Raw genomic sequence first — 11,252 nt, forward strand, 5'->3', positions numbered from 1 at the left:
TTAAAACTGAAGTAGACTGAAGCATTAGTATTTCGTATGGGATTTGCATCCAGTCTAACAGTTTTATGCCCATATAAAACAATTTTGTTCTCGTGAAAGTGTTGTCTAGTATCTGTTATAACCTGCAAGTAATACATTCATAATTTGATATCTTGCAAATAAACTTTTACTCTCTAAGGCTGCGTCCGGATGAGCACAAACGTTTGGTTCCACAAAGACAAGTAGCAATGGCACACCTTGTGCTGCTACTACTTGTCCCCAGGGAACACCTGTGCCACGCACACTCTGGCACGCAGCAGGTTACCCCAGGTGGGGTAGGGGAGGCTGGGGCCAGCAAATGTGCTGGCCGTAGCAGCCTTACCTGGGGTCCTGGGGGGCAGGAAAGCTGCAGCTGTTGTGCTCCTACAGCTGGAAGCCTAGCCAGCAGCTGGAATGTGGCTCTGGCCAGCCAGGCTCCAGTTTTGAGTGGTGTGTGCTGCTGCCATATTTTTCCATGCAGGTCTTTTTGACCCCAAGATCTCCCATGGTCAAACCCTTCCCTCCCTTCCCTCTCTCACCCCGCCCTGCACTGCAAGATAGCAGCAGGGGAATGCCCGAATGTGTGGTGTTTGGCACTGCAGGTGGGTCTTTGGCGCCACATACCACACGGTCGTGCTCATCTGGATGAGGCCTTAGTATCCTTGTCTGAAAATCTCTTCTGCCAAATGGAGGAAAGAACTGGATATTTGGAAGGAAGAGCCTCATGCTAAAGTTCCTATGATGTTGATTATTAATGGTTCAGAGTTAGCATTTTATCTCTTGTTAGAATCATCGCTATTGATTTTTAAGTTCCACTGCATCAAACTGCCTTAGAGTAGAAAAAAATACTGCTGTTGCAAAAGTTTCAAGTCTAGTCTAATGATTTCTTTATATGTCTGCAGAAATGTTTATATGAGAATTTGGATTATTTGGAGCTCCACCATTTGTTTTAAATACGTAAATAAGGACAGCTGAAACCCTGTGTTTATCTTCTTTAGCTTAACGCTATTTTGACGAGCAGTACTATAGACATGAAAAGAATAGTAAATCCTGTTTCAACGATGTAGCAATAAAACTAGTCAAGCTCTCCTTGGAAATTACTACTATCCTTATGAACCTACCCTATATATTAATCCATGGATTCATCCTTAGTGTCGATTAGAAATTATTGCTGCATGCAATAGTAGCAAAGTGTCCTCACTGTTTCCTATAATAGAGGAGATAGCCAAGTATACTTGGCAGTATTGTGAATTTTAATTAGTCAAGTTTCAGAAATTAATAAGTGGTACAGCGAGAATATAAATAATGACATTCGGGGTTAAGGGCCTGCAAATATAATGCATTTACACTGGTGTAAACAACATCTGTACCAATGTAAAAATAGGACTGGACACGTGATATAAATCCCTGTGCTAGGGAACTTACTAGGACCCAGTGTAGAGTTACTTCAGGAGTAAACAGCAGTAAAAATTAATTGGGGTAAGATACTCCCAGTGCTGGTGTCTTGTAGTTTTATCAAACAAAACAGGTCCTTATACTGTAAATGCACCTAATGTAGAAGTTACACTGGGATAACAAAACATTTGCTTTGGATTGCAGTGTAATTTTACTTAGTGTTAACGTGTTGTACGTTGCCCTTACTGTTTTCTCCATTAGCAAGAAATGAAGGAAATTACAATAAAAAGAAAAATCATAGCTGCAAGTGAGCAGTAAGGGCTGGTTTGTTCAACGAAGAATAACGGCAGCAGTCAACCTTCTGCAGTCAATAGCTAAAATTAAGGCTGTGGTTCAAGACAAAAATCCATACTTCTGTCATGGAGGGCATAATAAATTGAAACCAAAATCACTGAAGGGTCTCTCACCACACATACTCCCCTGTTAATGAGTCCCGGGCAAATTTGTATCACAGCACTCAGAAATAGTCTTCTAAAAGTCATAAATAACTATATATCCATCAAACACAATCACGTTAGAGAAGCGTTGCCAAGGGTGATTTTATCAGAGGGATAGGGCTATGTTATTAGCAGATAAGTGTGTTGCAAAATACCAGAACCCTTTTCGTTGGAAAAAAAATGAATAAATAATATCATAAAAATGATTTCCATCTTTATATCTACGGTACAATAACATTTCTGATATTCACTACTTCGGGGTTTGATGCCAACTTCTCCTTGATATTAAATACAAACAATACATTAAAACAACATGGAAGTCTACTAATATGAAGGCCCATGATAATAATTTCTAAAAGCCGAAGAATTACTCCTAACAAAAACAAACTGGAACTAATGGTAAGAACCTCATGTTCAAGAAAACAAAACACAAGCTCTAATGATGTCTTAAATTAGGACTGAATATCATTTTGGGGGTGAGTAGAGTCTGGACAAAATAAAACAAACCCCCCCCCAAAAAACCCTTTATAATCATACTTCAGATATTAAGCAGTTCAATTAGTCTATGTCATGCCATATTTACTTGATTCTAATAAGACGGTTTGCACACCCCCCCATTTAACATGGGGAGGAAAACCCCTCATCTTTCAATTGCATACAAGATCACTAACTGCCTCCTCCCTGCTTACCCGCCTGCTGTGGTGGGAGGGATGAATGCAAGATGTTGGAAAATAGTATTAAATGTATAAATTTTACATGTATAGAACCTAATTATTGGAGAATCATATTAGATTTGAGTAAATATGGTAAATTTTACAATTCACACCACAACATTTCACAGCACAATTCACATTACTTTTCTAGCAAATTTGCTTTTTGGCTAACAACAAGTTTAATGGCTCCTTATCCGATGTGATTTCCAATGGTCAGATACTTCATAAACCTACAGGAATTATGTTGTATGTACTGCTGGAATGATTTATAGTAACATAGGAACACAACAATTGTTACAAAACAACTTTAAAAAAATAATCAGTTTTCTTTAATTGATAGTAAGAAGTGGCTTGCAATAAATATTCCCTCAACATGTAAGTGATGTCTCATCTGTGAGCATTAGTTACATACAAACTTTTACCAACACTGACTTTATAAAATGGCTGTTACAGTTAAGCAAAGCTATAAATCAACAATTCATGTAAGCATGTGATTGCTGAATTGAAATTAGATTATTTATGTATTTATCACTAAGTATATGCATGCTTTTTACTGAATTGGAACATGACATCTGTGCTTTAAAATGTTCCAGTCCTAAACACAGAGATCTAGACCTTGTCCACACTCCTTTGGACAGAAAATCTGTAAACAGACCTGGATCCATTTTGGTTCTGTTATGCAAGGGAGAAACAGGGCTTCCTACCCATTCTTTTCAGAGCAATAAGACAGCTGAGCCTGGGCCAACTCCATGACTACATGGACAAAATATAACAGATGAGCTTCTCCTTAATGTCATAAGACAGCGGATGTCAGGACAGAGAAGAGAATGCAACCTCTTTGCCCCCAGTGAGAATGTCTTACAAATATCTCATTTACTCTGGCTCTGTGCAGGACCATAAAATGGGAAATGACATATAGTTCTATACATTTGTACTGCACCTTATTCTGGTGCACCATGAACAATCTGGATGCTGGCCAAACAATAGCGTTTATAACATTGCCCTAATCTTCTTTTGAAGATGTGCCTGAAAGCTTGTCCAACATCTGTCTCAACTATAGAGTTGGTACAATAAAAGAAATCAGAAAAAAACTAGGGGCATTTATACACATACATTTTCATACCAGGACACGCAGGAGATGTGGTGCATCGGAGCAGACTCGATTAATCAGACTCGTCATATGCAACTGTATACGCAATGAAATATGTCAACACGTGGAAAATCGCAGCAGTGTCCTTTTGAACTAAAACACCTTTGATATGTTTCAGTTCAAAAGCGCACTGTTGCCATTTTCTTAACATTAACGCGCATTTTGCCACTTATACAATTGCAGGTGCTGCAGCACCAGGCACTTTTAAAACTGCCCACTGCTGCACCACAAGCATGTGTACAAATGCCCAGTGTTTTCAATTCTCTGAAGTAATGACACTTACTCACCAATTCCAAACACTGCCTATGGCCATAAGCAGCAGCATAGTGCACTGTGTTGTACCCCTCTTTGTCCTGAATTGATGGATTGGCCTCATTTTGGAGCAAGAACTCCAGACACCTGTGAATAATTAATACATTTAAATTAGAGAAGAACATACTATCTAACAGAATCATTCCTTGTGGCAAAAAGGAGGGATACTGTGAAGTGAAGGTTAAATTTTGTTCCTAACAGAACATTTACTACTTAAGCGTTTCCATTCATTTATCAGTTTTTCCCCAAAACTTCTGATCAGTAATAGCCAGGAATCTACCTTATTCGCAATTTTGCATTTTTCGCATAAACTGTGAAAAAAGCAGTTTCCACAAACCCTGTGAAAACGGTGATTCCTGCGATTTCGGCACATAATTGCCAAGGGAAAAAAAAAAAATGCTAAAAATAAAATGCTGGGTCCCTAGTGGGAGCCAGCGATCTTTGGGGCTGCTGGAGCCTGGCCTTGCTGCCCACTGGAGGTGGTGAAAGCCACTGGCATGAAGGGAAGCAGCCAAGATGGTGGTCACCCCTCCCCTGGTCCTCACTGCTGACTGGCTAAGAAGGCAGGCTGTCATGTGGTCTCACCCCTCTCAGCCAACCACTGTCAAGGAACAGGGCTGCACAATGGGCAGCAATGAGAGGTGGGGCCCCTGGGGCTCATCAGTCAATCAGCACTGAGTGGCAGGGGGGCGCTGCAAAAATGGTGCAACATGCCATGAGCAGCCCACAATTTTTCTTTCACCTCAGTGCAATTTAGGTAGATCTCTAGTAGTCTTGCAATACAGTTTGATACTAAATTCCCTGCAGTTCAACTCAGCTAGTACTGTTGCTGCAAGTTTTAGGATGTGTTATTAAAACAAAGCAAACAGGAAATTATATTTTATATAACACAGGGAAAACAGCCTGCCTTGCATTAAGGAATGTGACAGTCATTACTGATACATCTTAGAACTCATTCATACAGGTCTTTACATTAATATTATGGCAAGATGAGTCACAATGGCTGAGCCATAAGATCCAAGTTTCATCTTAGATTTATCCCAGGTATGTATCTTGTTAATTCAGTAGTAATTTCTTTATCTATGTAAAATATTTTCTAGGGACTATCCTGTGCTACTAATGAGGGTTATAATTTTTGTTCTACAACATTCAAAATGTTTTCTCTGTCCTCTTTTCTCTCCTCTTCCATAGGTTTTAACTCACAGTTAGCCGATATAAAATGATTGTTAAAAGTAACATTTTAAACAAAAACTTAACAATCTCTGCAAAAATATGTCATATCTGAAGACAGCAATAATCCTGGAAGTCACCAGAGTTTAATTTTTCTTGAAATGTACAAACCCAAGGTATTGTATTTTTTTTAAAATAGTGCATGATACTAAAGCATTGTTAAAATACAAATGTAATTTTTTGTAATTAGGAAAGGCAGCAAGCATGGAAACAGAAATATTAGAAAATATATTAATAGACCACAGCAGAGTGCTTTTCATTCAGGTAGCATCAGACATTTAGTGTAGCAGAGCAATGAGTGAACAAAACATTGCAGCCCAAAGCAGACAGAGACATTCTCCAAAAAGAGTCAAACTGCTATACTGACACCAAACTTACAATGCAGCTTCTTTTTCCTTCATCTCACTGGCTCTTTCAAGTTCTTCAGCATTTTCATGGGAGTTACCTAGAATATTCTTTCTTCTTAACATAAAGGACAGAAAAATGCAACTCATTTTGAAAATGTCAGATGAGCATTTTTGGTTTAATTTGCCTCCCCCCAGCTTCTCTTCCAAGCAATTTATAACTCCTTGGCTTCCATACATGGGACCAACATATGAGCATCTAGCTGACTGTATTCTCAAACAAGGAACACACCTACAAAGAACTGCCTCTACATTTGGATTGCCAACATTAATACAAAGAGCTCTGCCAGAACCAATTTCATTCATCCCTTTCTTCAACTTGGCCCCTCTGTTTCCCCACGGCTGTCCCTTGCTATCCTGCTTCCTTCTTTGTAGCCCTTTGCTCCTCATCACCATCTCCTGCTCCTTCTGGTAATTTGCTATAGTTCTCAGTGGTGCAAAAGACAGAATCTTGTGAAATATTAACAACTGACATTGAATTGCCCTGTCTGGACACGGCACCTGATTTATTACTGAAAATTTCCATTATCTGCTACGTTACCAGGGGAAAGTGTGAGGATGCTTCAGCTAAACCACTAGTCCCCAAACCATTGCCCATGGACAACATACTGGTTGCAAGACCCTCTGACATAGCTCATGGCCACAGAAAACAGGGAGTGCCAAAGTGTAACGTTACTCCAAAAGTTGCTGCTTTTTCACTATGGTTGTCCCTGAGCTAAATTCTTTAGAAGATTAAAAGATCTGAACAAATGCTAAGGCTCCTGAATCCAGTGATGCTGAAGCGTCTTTGGTAACTTTGCATAAATAGAACTAGGCTGGTGGGAACCAGAAGCAGAGTTAACTACACAGACATTATCTGACAGTAAGCATAACATAGGCCTGTCATAGAAATCAAGAGGCAACAAAGAAAATAATATACGCTAATTTCTGTGAACCTTCACAAACATTTAACTCAAAAGATCTATAGAAACATAGTTTGGGCTACGTGGATTTTTTCTACCAAATTGATTTATCCCTAATTTCAGTCTCTTCTGAACATGAGTGACTGGTGCCTCCTGAATCTGGGGTGAGGCACCAGCACAAGCCGCTGATGGCGACGGCCCTGTCAGGGGGGCACCAGCCCTACCGATAGCATCAGTGTCAGTCATTGGGGAGGCACATGCACCCCCATGCACCCACTACCAGTCACCTATGCTTCTGAACACACATATTCCAGACTAGATTCTAAGCAATTCAGAGCAGTACATCTCTTCATAATATTCAATGTCCTATTTCCCATATTCAGATTTAACTTTATCATAGCTAATACCAGAACAGATTGATAAATGAGTCTGCATTAATCTACACAAGTCATATATTCAGACATTTCTATTTAATGGTAAGTAGCCCATACACACCATGAAAAGGCCTCTGTGGATTCCCACTTTTTATTCCCAATAAAGACATGCATATGTCCCACTGACCAAAGGCCTAGACAGCTGCACCTCTGGTAGGGGGGAAAAAACCCTCTTTGTGCACCAGAACACCTGCCCACTCATTACAAACCTGAACAAAGCTGAAGCATCTTCAAAAGTCTTTGGACTGAAATAGTCTGACCTCAGGAATATTTTCTCATAGGCTGGAAATAGCTACAGTGACCTACTAGGTGGCCAGGTAATAATGGCATTCTTCATATTTACTATACAATCTGGCCCCTTCCAGAAAGTTTCAAACTCCAGGAACCTTAAAAAGAAGGTAACATCACCACCTTCAGGCATATATTTAGGATAAAACTTCAAATGAGCCACATTCTTCTAGTTTGTATAGCGCCTGGTGAAAAGTCCACAATAGAGGGAAGTTTAGTCCACATAGTAACTTTATGGCATGCCTGTACTACCTGACAGCTGATTATCCTTTTTGATAATCCACATAGCAAGAACGACCAAAACTAAGATATCCCTCAAAGATAGACTAGTTTGTGAGATCTTCTACCTTGGGAATATCATCTGAAAGTATCACCACCTTTCAGAAACACCTGAAGAAACAACTAAGGCACTAGGAGTGCAATAGGGGAAACACATTCTTACTGAAGTGAAGACAGCCAATGTAATTAATAGGGTTTTTTTGCAGGATGTCACTGGTAGGATGTATCTTGACCCTGCTCCAGTGCTCATTTACAGACTTATCATTTGACAACCCCAAACTTCAAAAAGGGCCAAAGGATAAAAAGTTCACACTAAACCAAGATTTGCAATGCCAGGATTGGCAGCTTCTGATGGACAGACAGGTTTAGAAATAGCCACAGGTGAAAGTTTTTATGCCACTCTATCACACTAGGCATAGATCTTCTTGCATCCAGCAATATGATGCTGTGAAGATGCAGCTGTCTCATGGATTGGACCATGAATATTTGAGGGAGCTGTTAAGGCTACTCCTACCTGACTTCTCTCAGTAAATGGTTCTGCAGCTTATAATGCAATGGCATGAGAACTACTGACCTGAGTATATGAAGCAGACATCTCACAACAGAGAATGAATTGTATGTCCACAACTACATGTTGAAAAAACACTTACTAGACTTTGCTGTGTAAGAGACCAAAGAGAATGATTACTTGGTCTCTAAAGGAGACAAGAAGAGATGAAATGGTGGTAACCATCCAGCCTATCTAACAGAAATGAAGGGTGTGAACCTAATGTTTTTAAATTCCAAGGACAAACTATAATTACAGCCAAGGACCTTTAGTTTATATAGCAGAGACCACAAAATTAAACAACAAACTGGGAAACAGAACACAGGACGGTGAGGTGCGAGAGAAGTTCATTAATGAAGCTGCTGTGTGGAGTTTAACTACAATGAAGGTCCTGTGAGGCTTAAAAGCTTTGTATAACAGCTGTTTCCCTGACTTAACAGGAAGTATTGTGGCCTTACCTGCCAATAGCTGTTACTGCTCCTATAAAGAGTTTATTGCTCCTATTGATTCCCCTGTTGCTTAGACCTTTCTGCAAGGTTCCTCTCATGCATGCTGGGTTCTACTTCTGTCACTTCGATCATTGGAGGGGCTTGCTCTACCTCTGTCAGGGTGCCTAGCCATCAGTTGTCTTTTTTCCTGTCCCCCATATGGAAGACTCTCTCTCTCTCATTGTGTAATGCTCAGTCTTTTTTAAAGGACCAGACTAATAATGAATTTATGGGAAATTCCCTGTATTCTTTCTAAGGGAAAAACCACAGGATAAAAGAAAGTAAAGTGGTACAAGTAATTCAGTGAGAGAAGGCAGCCTCAGCATTTTGTGCAACTTGGAAACAACAGTAAATTTTGCCACTGTTCAACTGCATAACAGAATAGACTCTACTTAAAATCAATGTTATTTAAAGAAGTGGCATATGCCCAAGAAGGAGAAGACTACCTTTCCTAGCTGGTTTGTTTTTGCTTGTTTAAATGAGAATGTGACCTGAAGAGACTAGAAATGACATTGATTTAGCAACACCGTAAATACAAAGAATACAAATAGACTTTTTTACTTTCTGTCCATGTCTGAAGCAGCAGCATAGTGCAAAGGAGTACGTCCCCAGTCATCTGTTTCATTAATATTGGCCCCTGTGGTCACCAGTGTCTCGATACAGTGGAAATGACAATTCGCAGCTGCATAGTGCAAAGGTGTCCTGAAAAATAAATAGCCACTTCAGACACTACATAAGATATGATACAGATTATGCTAATAAACCATGACTGAAACATTCCTTGAGAGGGGCTATTTACAGATAACAGTAGAAGCTGCTTATGTTCTTGTACTCGCATACAAATTTATTATTCTTGCTTTGCGCAGGTCAGTTAGACTGATTTTTGAGGCTCCCCTGAGAGATATTTCACTGCTACCAAACTTGAGAGAGACTGAACAGTCAGTTATTAGGGCGTAAAAGTGGAGCCCAGGTTCTGAACTGCTGTCCTAATGGCTTTTGACAGAAGTTTCATAAACTGTGGTATAACAGTTTTGTTTGGCTCATTCATTCTGAGATATACTTGGAGTTTCAGGGTTATACCTCCATCTTAAGAAACAAAGCCAGCCTCAAGGCCAGCCCAACAAAACACTAGTGCAGAAAGGACTTCTATCTATCTTTATTCTCAAAGTGTTCCCAAATAATAGCAAATTAAACTCTGAGCAGATGCTAGTCTTATCTTTGATTCAGAGGGGAGGAGGAATGGAGTGAAGCCACCACATATTTTTCAACAGCAGATGAACAGCCTAGAACAGGATATAGTATTACTTACTCTGATTAGTTCGCTGATTCAGATCACTGTCCCGATTCAATTCGGCCGACTCCGAATCTGAAGATTCGATTCTGATTCGGAGAATCCGCAATTCGGCCATAGACACAGCTTTAAATGTTTTTTCTACATACCTTGAGGTACCAGGTGTGGCTCATGAATGCCGAGATGGGGGGGTGGATGAAGCACCCCACAGGAGCATGGCGGTGGACCCCCCGCACCCTCCTGGCTTGGCAATTGGCTGTAGGGGGACCCCAGGTGCCCCCCGACACCCAGGAGGCACCAGTCACTGAGCCAGGGAGGGAGAGGGCACATGCTCCACGGCAGACCCGGAAGTGGACCAGAAGTGCTTCTGGTCCACTTCCAGGTCCACTGCCAAGCACACTGGGGACCCTCCTGTGCTCCCGTGGGACACTCCACCTGCCCCACCGTCTCAGCGTTTATGAGCCACCTGGTACCTTGATGTATGTAGAAAAAAACATATAAAGCTGTGTCTATGTCCAAAGCATCGAATCTCTCCGAATTGAACTGGAGGCTTCCAATTCGATTCAGAGAGATTAATGGGTCACCTGATTTAATTCAGATTTGGAGATTCGGCTGCCAAATTGGGCCAAATCTCCGCCAAATCGAATTAGCAATCCAAGCTTCACACAGTCCTAATGTAAAGCATATTGGACACTATATATAAAAAACCTTATGCAAAAGGTAAATACAAATAACTATTTGTGAAATGTGCTATAGTTAAGCTTTTAATTACAGTTGTTTTCTTCCCTCTCCCTACTTTATTTCAAGTAAACCAAAGTGAACAGAGCAGGAGCATTAGGCAAGGAGAAGGACTCGGCCATTTGGTTGTGAAACAGGTTACGCAGAATATAAGCTCAGTGTTAAATACTGCAAAGTAGTTTCCAAACTGCTGTGAAGCCATCAGTGGAAATATTAGTGGTTAACAAGAAGGAGATTTGTTTTTTTCTCTTCACATTACTTCCTTCACAGAGTTTACTGATACAATAGGAAGAAAAATTCCACAGAATATTAAAAAATATCTGTCACAGTATTATAATAGTACCAGCAATAAAACAAAATCGCTGAAGACTAATGGAAAGTTGACTGTGGCAGAGGTGACATGCAAGGATATGGTCATAAGTTTCATGAGGAGGTGTGAGAGAAATGAAAATTACCACAGACTACCACCAACACATAATACCCTTTTTTAGGCTTGTTTTTGTTTGTTTGGGGGGTTTTTTTTTGTTTGGTTTGGTTTTTGTTTGTTTTTTTTGGGGGGGGGGGGG

General features: G+C 40.3%; 1 protein-coding gene across 7 annotated transcripts in view; it reads right to left on the reverse strand.

Annotated features, from left to right (window-relative positions):
• Positions 1-11,252, reverse strand: part of ANKRD44 (ankyrin repeat domain 44) — a 152,251-nt gene that overhangs the window by 67,475 nt on the left and 73,524 nt on the right. For 5 of the 7 annotated variants that reach the window (XM_019523135.1, XM_019523136.1, XM_019523137.1 and 2 more), the window contains exons 13-15: positions 9,219-9,359; positions 5,694-5,777; positions 4,061-4,172 (exon numbers count right to left, since the gene is read on the reverse strand). In XM_019523135.1, the coding sequence (XP_019378680.1) occupies positions 4,061-4,172; positions 5,694-5,777; positions 9,219-9,359 (337 nt within the window). The remainder of the gene's footprint in view (positions 1-4,060; positions 4,173-5,693; positions 5,778-9,218; positions 9,360-11,252) is intronic. The other 2 variants (XM_019523138.1, XM_019523133.1) reach the window with 1 other exon arrangement.

The sequence above is a fragment of the Gavialis gangeticus genome, unplaced genomic scaffold, assembly GCF_001723915.1.
Source record: "Gavialis gangeticus isolate Ggan-Ray unplaced genomic scaffold, GavGan_comp1, whole genome shotgun sequence".
Classification (NCBI taxonomy): domain Eukaryota; kingdom Metazoa; phylum Chordata; order Crocodylia; family Gavialidae; genus Gavialis; species Gavialis gangeticus.